This window comes from Mesocricetus auratus, unplaced genomic scaffold (assembly GCF_017639785.1).
Source record: "Mesocricetus auratus isolate SY011 unplaced genomic scaffold, BCM_Maur_2.0 Super-Scaffold_100107, whole genome shotgun sequence".
In the NCBI taxonomy this organism is placed as follows: domain Eukaryota; kingdom Metazoa; phylum Chordata; class Mammalia; order Rodentia; family Cricetidae; genus Mesocricetus; species Mesocricetus auratus.
This window is the reverse complement of record NW_024429243.1, coordinates 70,167-83,109: the sequence shown is the minus strand read 5'-3', so window position 1 is coordinate 83,109 and position 12,943 is coordinate 70,167. Positions and strand designations below refer to the sequence as shown.

At 40.1% G+C, this 12,943-nt stretch overlaps 1 protein-coding gene across 1 annotated transcript; it reads right to left on the bottom strand.

Annotated features, from left to right (window-relative positions):
- Positions 1–2,162: 2,162 nt before the first annotated feature.
- LOC121136424 (E3 ubiquitin-protein ligase RNF216-like) lies at positions 2,163–11,292 on the bottom strand. The gene is made up of 4 exons (XM_040736823.1): positions 11,093–11,292; positions 8,249–10,921; positions 4,554–4,643; positions 2,163–2,265 (listed from the first exon to the last, which is right to left on the bottom strand). The coding sequence occupies exons 1-4, from the start codon at positions 11,290–11,292 to the stop codon at positions 2,163–2,165; spliced, it is 3,066 nt and encodes a 1,021-aa protein (XP_040592757.1).
- Positions 11,293–12,943: the final 1,651 nt, after the last annotated feature.

Genomic DNA, 12,943 nt, shown 5'->3' with positions numbered 1-12,943 from the left:
GGCCTGGAAGGGCCGATGTCTCCCCTGTGTGGGTAGGTCTTCTAGATGCCAGGAGTGGCACAGAAGATTGAGTGGATGGGGGTCAGGTGGAGGATGGGGAGTGTCCCCCCGAGACCCAAGCTCACCTAGCTGGGATTGCTGGAGATTGGGGCCTTGAGCAATTTCTTAAGTGTGCTTTAGTGATTATTATCTTCCTCTATTGAGAGATCCCTGTTTTGATATGTAACAAAATTGTTACTGAAATTAATTTTTGTTGTATGGGTGTTGGTGGAACAAGCCTTCAATACAAGTTCTTGGGAGATAGAACCTGCTTGCTGTTCAGAGTTCCATGACAGTAAGGATTATACTGTGTCCTCGGTATCAAAACATTATATACAAAAACAACAAAAAAATAATTAGCACATGAAAAATGATATCTGTCTCTGAGTTTTACCTGGTATAAATGCAGATAATGCACAGAGTATGTGGCATACATCTTTAATCCCAGCAATCCAGAACAGCAATAGTTCGATTTCAGTCATTTTGAGGTCATCCTTTTCTATAAAGGGCAGAATATCTACAGCTCTTACTCATGTAAACACAGTCTCAAAATGAAAGTAATCAAAATGATTAAAACTTATAAATGTACAACCAAAAAGAAAATACAGACATACATGGTCATTTGAAAAAAATCTGAGTCATATTGGATGGTATACTGCACTATTCCATCACTCACAATGCAGATATCTGGGATTTTAGGCCAGCAGGATCTATAAAGATATTTCCAGGACTGCCAGTTTTACACAGAAAATACAGGATTAAAAATCTTTTTATATTGATAATAAACATTTTCCTATTTAATATTACTCAGAATAAAGAGAACAGTTTATTTTATTTTATCTTTTATTATTTTTTTCTTTAGGTTAGAAACAAACTTGCTTCATATGTCAATCCCAGCTCCCTCCCCCTCTCCTCAGAGACTTCCAGCTTCAAAGTAGCATTCTCCACCCACAGGACAGACAAGGAAAGGTTCCAGCCTACTCAGAGTTTGCTAAGGTCCTGAAAATAGGGTGCACTCTATCCACACAAGAGGAAAGCCAACAGGGTATTCGACCTGCTCCCACCCACTGGAAAGGAACCGTATGCACATACTCACCAGGGGAGGAAGATAATCCTTCTGCACCCACAGGAATAAATGATGGGGAGGAGACAATACAGAAATAAACACACACACAGAAAAAACAATATGACATTGCCAGAAACAAGAGAATCTACGCCCACAAGACAGAAGAAGCAGATGAAAAAGACCTTAAAAACAACAGTTGATTTTAAACAAGAAGCTTATTTAAACAGCAAGGCTCTTCACTTGAAATGAAAACTATATAGGACCATTTTGCTCGAGTAATTTATCCCCACTTAAAGACAGATTGTCATATATGTAACAACTATGTCAAAAAAGTCATAAAATTGTTCTTGTTTTGCAATGATAAATGAAAAAAATTTAAAATTATCCAATCAAACTAACTATGCAAGGATTTTTAAATAGGTTCTGTTTTTAAAACATTGAGAGCAAAATAACTTATGGGAATATAAAGATAAGAGTTGAATGAGCATGCCCCGAATGGAGAAAGGGGGATACTTTCACAGAACCAGCACTTCCCCCAAGACCATCTCCATCTGATATCAATCAAAACAGGATATTGGACATTTAGTTTAAAAAAGAAAAAAACATTGCAATATGCTTGTGATTTTATACCATTTCTTCATGTGCAATAAAGAAATGGGGACAGGGAAGAATGTAGTCTGAGGTTTGGTGGAGGCCATTGCAGTCTGAGTTTTCTGTAGAGACAGATTTGCCAATTTTAACTGAGATACAGGTAAGAGCTCAGGGCTGGCCACTTTCTTTTCTGATATTAAGGCAATGTTTCTTTGTTAGATTATGAAGAAAATATCACTACAAATACCTTATTTATTTCCTACATCTTGTAGAGCCAAGAGTCTCTGCATTCACCTAGGAGTTGGTTTGAATAGTGTTTGTGGGGTGTGTGGGTGTTTGGAGGGTGGATTGGGCCAAAGCACCTTTGCCTCAATCACAGAGGACAACTGTTTTTCAGAGTGAGTAAAATGACAAGACCACCATCTAGTTATAACAACAGTGCAGTGCAGGATGAACTCAGCCCTGATCAATTAGCAAAATTCTGACTACTAACTTCTTGAGTCACAGGTTCCAGGTCAGGAGTCATGGAAAAGTCACCCATAAACAGGACAGTGGCAGCAAATGCTGTCCTGGAAGAAAAGAGGGGAGGATCTAAAGACGCTATTGGATTCTCTGGTATAAATCTCAGACATTTCTGCTTTGTTTGTCTAACTGTTGAAGACATATTTTACTTTATATGAATTGCACTAATCCTCCCCTTTCTGTTAATTTTCATTACCCAAATATTCTTACAGAATAACTTGGTAGAATGTTTATATTTATGTGTTGATATGTGCAAATACTTCCTTTGTTACTTTACAAAAGAAAAAGTTATTCACCTTAATATTAATCCATGCTGTCTTCCATGGTAAACTCCTTTTCTATTCAAGGGAGTGGCACATAAATGTAGGGATTTATCATTCCCAATCTCTTAATAGGATTGAATCGAAAAAGTAGCATATTTTGTGACTTCCACAGATATGATTGTAAACACTGACATTTCAAAGTGATATTCTTACCCACTATTAATTTTCCATCTGAAATTTGACATTATGATATGGAAATACACCATTCTGAAAGTGTCTTTGACTGATTGTAATGAAATATCTTTATTCCCAGCACTGGTGAGTCAAAGACAGGTGGATCTCAGAGAGTTGTAGGGTAGGCTCATATCCATAGTGTACCCTATGACAGCCAAGCCTTCTTGGTAAGATATTGTCTCAGAAAAAAAAGAAAAGGGAAATGTGTCTTCTCATGCTGACTCCTTAATATGCACCTAAGAGCCTTGAAAAACACAGTATGCTGTTTTATAGTACAGGATCGCTGTATTTTCTTTCTTTTGTTTTATTTATTTATTTATTTATTTATTTAGTTTTGAGACAGGATTTCTCTGTATTGCTTTGAATCCTGTCTGGGAAATCCCTCTGTAGACTAAGTTGGCCTCAGACTCACAGAGATCCACCTGCCTCTGCCTCACATGTGCACATATTAAAGCATGTACGACCAATGCTCAGCCAAATCACTGAATTTTCACAGTTAAGAAAATGATTATAAAACAAGTGTTAGTGACAGCATTTAATTCCAGCATTTAGGAAGTAGAGGTAGGTGGAACTTGGTGGTCATTACCAGCCTGGTCAACACTGGAAGTTTTAAGGATAGCTAGAGTTAATAATGGATAATATGGCCCCAGGGGGTGAGGATGACAGAAAGAAAATGAAGTGGTTTATAATACAGGATAAAATTAGAAAGCATTTTTTGAAGAATTATCATAACTCATCTACATCAGAAAAATATCTACAAGAGTCTTTTGCCTCCTTGATCCTAAATAAGCACTCTGTTCATGGACACATGACCAAATTGCTCACATTGGTTCTTCTGTTTGCTGAGATTGAGATGTGAACACAAGGTGTTATTCTCAGGTTTTGCTTCTCCATGGTGTCCCATATTTCCTGGATATTTTGTGTTAATGATTTGTTGGTTTTGAGATTTTCTTTGGTTGACGACTCTATATCCTCTAATGAGTCTTCAATACCTGAGATTCTCTCTTCTATCTCTTGTATTCTATTGTTGATACTTGCATCTATAATTCCTGATCGTTTACCCAGCTTTTCTATTTCCAGCATCCCCTCGTTCTATGTTTACTTTACCGTTTCTATTTCAGCTTTCAAACTTTCAACTGTTGAGTTGTTTCCTTCATTTGTTTGGTTGTTTTTTCTTGGTGCTCTTTAGATTCTTTGAGAGATTTATTTCTTGAATTTTCCCCCATTTCATGGATTTTTGTTTGTTTTTTCTTCTATTTATTTAAGGGAATCCTCATTTCTTCTTTGAGGGTCTCTATCATCTTCATGAAATAATTTTTAAGGTGTGTCTCCTTTGCTTCATCTATGTAGTGCTTTTCAGGTCTTGCTGGTGTTGGATTCCTAGATTCTGATGGAGTCATGTTGGTATTTCTATTGATGAGTTTGCTCTTATTCTGTCTTCTTCCCATCTCTTCTTCCAGTGGGTGCTGGTGTTGTCTTTCCATTTCTGCTGGTCTCCTTTCTTCCTGTAGCTGAAGCCGGGGATGCTGGCCCTGAAGCTTAAGCTGAAGCTGGGGTTGCCAGAGATTGGGGCAAGGAAGGGCTGATGTCTTTCCTGTGTGGGTGGGTTTTCTGGATGCCAGGAACAGCCCAGAAGTTTGAGGGGATGGATGTTGAGGGGGGATCCCTGCCAGAGATCCAATCTCACCTGAAGCTGGGCTAGCTGGGGTTTGGGGTCTGGAAGGGCTGATGTCTTTCCTGTGGTTGAGGGTCTTCGGGATTCCAGGAGCAGCCCCGGAAGATCGAGGGGATGGGTGTTGGGCAGGGGATAGGGGGGCCCGCCTGAGACCCAATCTCACCTGAAGTTGCATTCGCCCATCCTCAGGTTCTCAAGGAAGCCATGCTGCCTATGTTTCCCCAGGTGCTTTGGTTCCCCAGAATCTACAAAGCTGCAAGACAAAGAGGCAGACTTCCATGTCACACAGCAGTTTGTGAATCATCTTCACACCCAGCTCCAGTACAAGATGCATACTCAAGCTGTTATCTAGACCTTGTTATGTAGACTGTGTATAAAGCTCTTCCTCGGACATTTTTTTCCATTATCCTTCGAGATGAAGTTCAGGAAAAATGGGCAAAACCCAATCTGTAAAGTCCCCACAAAGGAATGACCGAAAAGCACAGATGTCCTGGAGCTGGTGTTGGGTCTAACTAGAACTGAGGCCACTTATCTATCAATGCCTCTGCTGAAGGTATGATCTTGGTGTTTGGGTGAAACATTCTATAGATGTGTGTTAAGCCTATTTATCGGACATTTTTTCCCAAGTCTGAGGTGACATCTGTCTTTAAAGTAGAGATGTGATTCTGTTATGCAGCAGAAGGAAGAGTCCTGTTTTTGTTTTCATTCTGTTAGCCTGTGTCTTTTTATAGGTGAGTTGAATCTACTGATATAAAGGGATAATAATGACCAGTCACAGCTAATTCTAGTGTTTGTTGTTTTTATGGGTTCTTTTGCTGGTAGAAGAGAGAGAATGAGAGAGAGAGAGAGAGAGAGAGAGAGAGAGAGAGAGAGAGAGAGAGAGAGAGAGAGAGACTGTGTATATGTTACAACTAATTCCTTGGTTTGGAATTTTCCTTCTATCCTGTAATACATTGTTTTCTTCATTGATGGTGATTGAAAGATTTGCTGGCTATATTAGTCTAGGTTGGCATCCATTGTCTTAGTTTCTACAAAATGTCTGTCTAGGACCTTCTGAAGCTCAGGCTCAATTGAGAAGTCAGGTGTTATCCTGATAGATCTGCCTTTGTATGTTATTTGGCCTTTATCTTTGCATGTCCTTCCTTAAGTTGGGAATTTTTCCTTGAATTTTTGTATGACTCCTGTGTGCCATGGAACTGGTATTCTTACTTCATTCACTACAATTTTTAGGTTTGGTTATTTCATGATGTCCCAGATTTCCTGGAAGTTTTAAGTTAATACTTTGTGTATTTTAATGTTTACTTTGACAGATAAATCACATTCCTCTAATACATCTTCAACTCCTGAGATGTTCTTTTCCTTCCCTTGCATTCAGCTCATTGGTTAGTCTTGCATCTGAAGTTCTTATTCATTTACCACGATTTTTCACATCATTAATTCCCTCAGTTTGTGTTTTCTTTATTGCCTCATTTTTAATTTTAAAGTCTTGAGCTGTTTCCTTTACTTATTTAATGGCGGTTTATAATTATTTTTGGCTTTCCTTAGGGGGTTATTTATTTCTTCCAAATTGTTGTTAGTCTTTTCGGTAATTTCATTTTTCTTTTTTCAACACAGGGTTTGTTTTTTTATAATTCTTTTTTATTAAATTACATTTTACATCCAACCATAGTTTTCCTTCCAACCCTTCTGCCTGTCCCTCCTCATCTACCCTAAAACTCAACAACGCCCCCATCCAATCCTCCTCACAGGTTTGATGTTCCATGGTGAAGCCTAGTAAGTGCCTCTATTTTTTATGGAGATCAATCCCTTGGAGAGCCCTTGTCACAAAAGTCCCAGAACATGAGTTTTATTTCCATTGTTCACATGGTAGAAGGCGTAATCTGTTCCCACATATTTGCTTTTTGCCTCCACACATGAGTTAGGGCAATCTTGTGATTGAATACACATAAATGACATATAATAACATTTTTCAATCTATTTCCTTTTTGTCTTTATCACTCAGTGTTGGAAGTTGATGGCAGCATTTCACAATAAGCTTAACAAGTGCTCAGTCTATGAGCCCCAGCTAGCCCTGCCTTGTTAAATTCACATTTGATTTAGTTGTTAATTTAAATCTCCAGTAGAAGTCCAGAAATTTGCCTGGGTCTTGGCCCAGTAAACAATGGACTTGCCTGACACAGACCTCCTGAACAAGTATAAATGTCACATGAAGATTCTGTATTTCTACACCTAGGAGTAACTGGCTACTGGGAAGCAAATTAAGGCATCATTGGTACTGATTATATGTAGGTCTGTTCTTTACAAAATGTTACCAGCCTATGTCTACTAAATACTCATTTAGCCTAGGGGCAATCTGAAAACTAAAACTGAGCCACCATCAAGCTTATTATGCCTCTACATCTTTTTAGTAAATTTGGGACAATCTGGGAAAATGGGAATCCATTTTGTTATTGGAGCATAGTGAGGATCTAGAACTCCCATGTAGAATGACTGAATGGTGTAAGCACTGCTATATGGAATAAATGTCTAAGTACATTGGAAGAATCCCTAGAATGTTCCAGAAGAAATGCCAGAGGCAAGTGGATGCTCTCAATATTTTTCCCATCCTCCCATTCTTGTGTAACATAGGACAATTTACTGCTTCTACATTCCATGTTCGGGCAGCATGCCTGTGCTCTTGGTGTAGAGAAAGAAAACTCATAAGGAGAAAGTCATCCTCCATTAACTACATATTGGCTACAAATCCTGCCTGGGCTACCAGAGACCCTAACTCAAAAGGGAAAATAACCATCCAGCCACAACACATACAATTATGAAGAACAGTCATACACTTTTAGCATCAGAGGGCACATAAGAGTCAGACCATGGGCACAGACCTGTAAACAAGCTAACTAGAAATCTGTATTTAGAAATGTTTAAAATAAAGGGCAATCTGTTTACAGAGTGATTATGAAATCAACCAGGTATACCAGATCAAAAATCTTCTGAAATATTAGACTAAATAATCTTTTATTTAGCATTCACAAACTTTTATATGAAATTCAAGTTACATGTAATACAGTCTTTTTATACAGTAGTTTCAACATACTTGGCATCTATATTTTACTAACAAAAGTAAAAAAAACACATAACAATCTACTTCACTTTTTCCTTTGTACAAAATAAGATCATGCTATTTTAAATTTGAAATATTTTGCTAAGTACAAATAATAAATTGTCTCCAGATTTAAGACAAATACACAGGGAGTCATTAGTCAGTTTCTCAGAAGAGTCGGAAGCCTGGACTTCACATCTTAGGGTGGTAGCTGCCTCAGGGATTCCTGATGATCCATCCATTGCCCCTCAAGTACTATTGTCACACAAATTCTTTTTCAGCCACAGACAGACTGTATTTCCAAGGACAAGATCCTTACTTTACCTCCCTGAGGGCCATGTTCTATGCAGCTCCTGTTCTTTCAGTAGCCACATTAACTGCCAGGTTCATCTGGCCTCTTGCTGTAGTTTGTCATCGACATACTGGGTAAACCCAGTAGAGGATGTCCAGTCCAGAGGTTCATGAGGTTTGCAAGGGTAGTGCTTTTAGTTACCACCCAACTTTCACATCTCCAGGAAGGTGCAAGGAAGAAAATATCATAACAGTTAGGTCCTTGGAGGATGTTCCCATGCATATTTCCATATGTCCATATTTCCAATGCACTGTCAGTCAGACTAGTAGCACAGTTTGGGTGATGCAGAGCAGATCTTCTGTGTTGCCAGTATCATCACCATCTCCATCATAGTTATCACCATCTTCATATCACCTCAACCACCACCATCATCATCATCGCCTTCATTATCATCATCATCATTTCCTCCAACATATCACCATCATCATTATCATCTCCATCATAAGAATCACCATCACTATCATCCCAATAACCATCACCACCACAATCATAATCATCATCCCAATAATCGTCATCAACACAATCGTTATCACCATCCACATCATCACGAAAATCATATACACCATGTCTACTATAGTCATCACCACCACCATCATCATCTCCATCATAATCATCACATCCTTCAAAATAACCATAATTACTACCTTCATCATCACTGTCATCACTAACATCATCACCAACATCTCCAACATAATCATTACCAGCATCACTATATCCATCATTACATCTAGCATTCTCAACATCATTATCATCATCATCACCATCATCATCACCATCATCTTCATCATGATCACCACCATCCAGGGGCACATGCATGTTTCCTAAGGCATAGTTGACACACAAGTTTGGCATAGGTGGTACGTAGGCTACTGGCACAGCACATAAGTTGATGGGGACATTGTTAAACATGGGGCATACAGGTGGTTGGGGGAAAACTCTTTGAATAATGGCATATCGTGGCATCTGTCGGTGCAGTTCCTGTGGGACAGGCCATGGCAGGGCTGCCAGGTGCTGTACATTCTCAGCTGGCTTCTCCAGTGGCGAGCTGATTCGTTTGAATGTGCTTTCTCCCTTCTTACTTTTCTGTTCCTCTTCATCCCCTTTTTGAATTTTCTCAATCAGCATTTCATCATGTTCAGTGGGGGCCGTCGAGAGGGAGCACCTGGAACATTCCTGGCAAGAGGCTCCTGGAGAGAGGGCATGCTGGAGGAGATGGTCATAGTCATTGATAAAAACTTGACAGAGGTAGCACATATGGGCACCACAGCAGTAAGACTTGTGGTTGCAGCCTTCAGATTTGATGAGGCTGGTGCCACACTGGGGGCATTTTCTAATGCAAGCAGCAGTCATATTTTCTTCAATAGATGTCCAGTACAGGACATCATCCTTTTTGGCCATCACTTCAAAGGTGAGACTGGTATGTTCTTTCCAGAGACCATGACTCTCCTTCAGGCAGTGAACATTAGGGCACCTAAACCTCTTCACTTCTCTGTCCAACAGAGCAGGGAAGCTACAAGACGGGCACCTGATGATCTCATCAGCATAGGCTGCAGTGACTTCTTCAGCTCTCCGTTCATAGTATTTGCACAGGATGGTCTGGGGGATCACCTTCTCCAGTTCACAGATTGGGAAGGAAGATGTGTAGCTACCTTTCATGCAGCTAAGTTCTGACTGTCCAGACCCAAACACTGCTTCTTGGGCATATCTGATGAGACATTCTTCGCAGAACAAGTGAGCATCGGAGCACTGTGTCAGCTCCTCAAAAGGAAAGTCCCCATAGCAGCAACGACACTCAATCAGCTGTCCATCCTTTTCATATGGTTTTGCATTCATCTGCAGAGGAAGCAAAAAGTCTTCATGCTCTGCCTTCTCTTTGATTTTCTGCTCATAGAATTCCTGCTCTTGCTGCATAGCTGGCAGGAGGTCTTTCTGGTCATACGATCTACAGTGTTGACACTTGTTATCCAAAATGTACATCCTCTTTTCTATTTTTATATTGCCCTGTTCAAATTTGAAATCTATGAAAGAAGACTGATTCATTTCTTTCTTATTTTTCTGTTTTCCACTGGTTTCAGATGATTCCACCTGCCATTTTTCAATAGCATCAGAGAAGGTCTTTCTCGTGATTGCATAGTGTCCTTTGAGCTGCTGCAGGGCCCACTTGATGTCTTGACTGCTGAGCATCTTGAATTCAGCCATCAAGTGGTCAGCAGCTTGAAGGATGCATCCATGGTCAGGTGGAGTCAGTTTGGAATAGTCAACAAAGTCTACTTTGGGCAACATCACATCACCCTGAGTAGGAAGCAGGCTGCTCCTGGGGTACATAATAACTTGGTCTTCTCTCTTTGGATAATCTGGGTTTTCCAGAAGAAAATTACAAAGTACATTCAAATCATAGTAATGCTTCAAATGAATGATCTCTTTAACATATCCATTTGCTACATCTGGAAATCTTGCTTCTGTTTCTATCACCAATAATGTAACAAATTCTGGATCTATTTTAGCAGCTTCTTGTCCCCACATGCTTTTCAAATTGGCCTCCTGAGTTCCTGATAAGAAAACCAGTCCAGGGTCTTCATCAAGTATTAAGTGCTGATTTTCAAGTTCTTCCAGAGGAAAGGCCAGCTGAGAACAACAAGGAACAGGGATCCCCTCCTGCTGGGGTTCTGGATATGGAAAAGCAGGCTCTGAGAAATCTTGCCAGAAGAACATTGTGTCCATTTCTGCTTCATAATGAGTCTCTTTGGGTACAACCTGGTTTGTTCTTTTCTGAGACTGGGGACTCAGATCTTGGAAGGATGGGTGATCAAGCCAGTATTCTCCCTCAATGACCTGGTCATCTACTGAAGTAGCTGTCTCTCCAGGATTTGATGAATCTGTCTCTGAGTATTCAGATGATAGGTTCTGAGATTTCAGAGACTCACGTTCTGGGAAAAGCAGGCCATTTTCTCCCACTCTAACGTCTTTCTGCTCAAATTTGGGGTTGACTGTGTTGTTTGTTGTCTGCTTAATGCTTGGTGAAGTTTTGGCTTCTTTTTTGCCACAATCATGATTCAGAAATCCATGATATTCATCCTCAGAATCAGCCTGTGCTCCAGAACCAAGCAATGATTTGTTACAATGGTAGAAACAGTTGTGGGTGTCTGTTTCATAGTCTCCTCTAGACTTTCTGAGACTTTCTTTTCCCAATCTGTTCAGATCTTGCCACGGGGCAGCTGATTTGAAGACGCTGGCTTGGTATGTCTGAGGTTTATAGTTTTCTGTTAGTATGACATCATTATCCACGTAGTCATCTTCATGTTGCTCAAAAGCAGGGATAAGTAGCACTGGAGTACCTTCCTCATCAGAGCCAGATATGGTTATGGTAAAATCTTTGTCAGTCATCCCTTTCTCTCTCATGTGGCAGTGAACATTGTTCAAGAGAATAGCCTCCACTTTGTTGTTTCCCTCTGCCATTTTCAAATTCCTAGAAAGATATAGATGATTGTTAGTACACAAACATTGCCATCATCTGTTCAACAGAATCTCAAGTTCAGGCTTAATGGGCTGAGTCATGCACAATCAGCAGGCCTCAAAATCCTGCCTCTCCTCAACTTTGCTGGAAAATTAATGCCTCCTACTGGCTGAAACTGACTAAATATACTTAATCAATATAAACCACCATTTCCTTAGTTCTCTCATTTCTCATTTCAGAGGGATAGTATTCTATCTCCACCTATGTTATGACTTACCCAGATCCCCAATAATGTTGAAGCTCAACTCCCTGGACATGCCCTTAAATTTATATCCATCTAGGACCTGCACTGCTCCTCTAATTTTTGTCTCTGTAGCTTCACTCAGTCTGCATATCTAACGCCTCTCCTCACATTCTGTAGACCCTGTCTTCTCTACATAGATTCCACAGACACCATGATTGTGTCTGTGTTTCTGTTTACAGATTGCCCCTAGGTATATGGATATTCAGAAGATATTCTCACATCCTTTTATGGAGGGACTGAAGTGCACTTAATATGAACTAAGAAACTCTCAGTTTGCTTCCATATGATCCAGTGACTCCCAGTGCTGGAATACTAAAGCTCCAAGATACCTCTTCCTTGTTCTGGAAACCTCATAGAAAGACCCCAGGAAACTGAAGAAATCCTGGAAAATGTCCTTAATTTCTACAAAGTATGTATATGTTCAAATTTAAAGAATCTTGGAGAGATGATACTCATTGGCTGAGGACTTGTTCAGCTTTTTGAGATATCTTGGCATCAAGCCAAATACAGGAATTTAAAAAATGAAAAATATATTGTAAAAATGCCTGGAACCCAGTTGCAAAGAGGAGTGATGACCAAAGGAATCAATATTAGCCTGGTGAAACCCAGAGAGGCAGGTGACCTGAACAAGGCATAACACATAGACCCCAGACTGATGACTGAGGGGCCAGCATGTGACTGATCCAGACTTCCCTCCCACTGAACCTGGGTGACAGAGATGAGTCCTGGGCAATCTTTCAGACCTTGAAGAGTAGAGCAGTAATTCCTGGCATGCAGATGGACTCTGGTATTCCATTATATGTGGAGGGATGCTCCCTCAGCCTGGATACATGCAGGAGAACCTAGGCCCTGCAGGGATGATGTGACAGACTCTGAAAACCCTTCCTGTAAGCCCTTGCACTCTATGGGGAGCAGAGCTGAGATGGATTGGGGGTGAATTGTTGGGAGGATTGGGATGTGTGGAAGGAGGGGAAAGAGAGGGGACTTAGAGTGACATATGTAAATAGTTAAATAAAACAATACGAAAAAAAGAAAAAATGGTATTACACTTCTTTTTATGTATGCATTCGGACAATAATATCCTGTCAGAGTGCATTTGCAGTGGTAAGAAAACAAAATATGTTTTTCCACTTCTATCCTGTGTTCCATGGGAAAAACTCAGTTTATGTATGACTTGGTCTTTGTGCCATTCCAAGCTTCAGAGTTATTGATTCTAAGGTATATGACTCCAGGGAATCAAAGACTGACATCAGGTTGCTGTAGCTCAGGCTTGTCTCAAACTCATTGTATGGCTAAGAATGACCCTGAACTTCTGGTCTTCTACCTCATATATGCTGAGACTAGAGACA

What these genes read in the sequence shown, in the direction of transcription:
- LOC121136424 (XM_040736823.1), bottom strand. Translation starts at nt 11,292, where the DNA reads ATGGCAGAGGGAAACAACAAAGTGGAGGCTATTCTCTTGAACAATGTT. An exon ending in GATGTCATACTAACAGAAAA is followed by an intron (nt 10,922 to 11,092) that starts CTATAAACCTCA and finishes TGGAGCACAGGC; the next exon opens with TGATTCTGAGGATGAATATC. An exon ending in ATGGGCGAATGCAACTTCAG is followed by an intron (nt 2,266 to 4,553) that starts GTGAGATTGGGT and finishes CTTTTCTTCCAG; the next exon opens with GACAGCATTTGCTGCCACTG.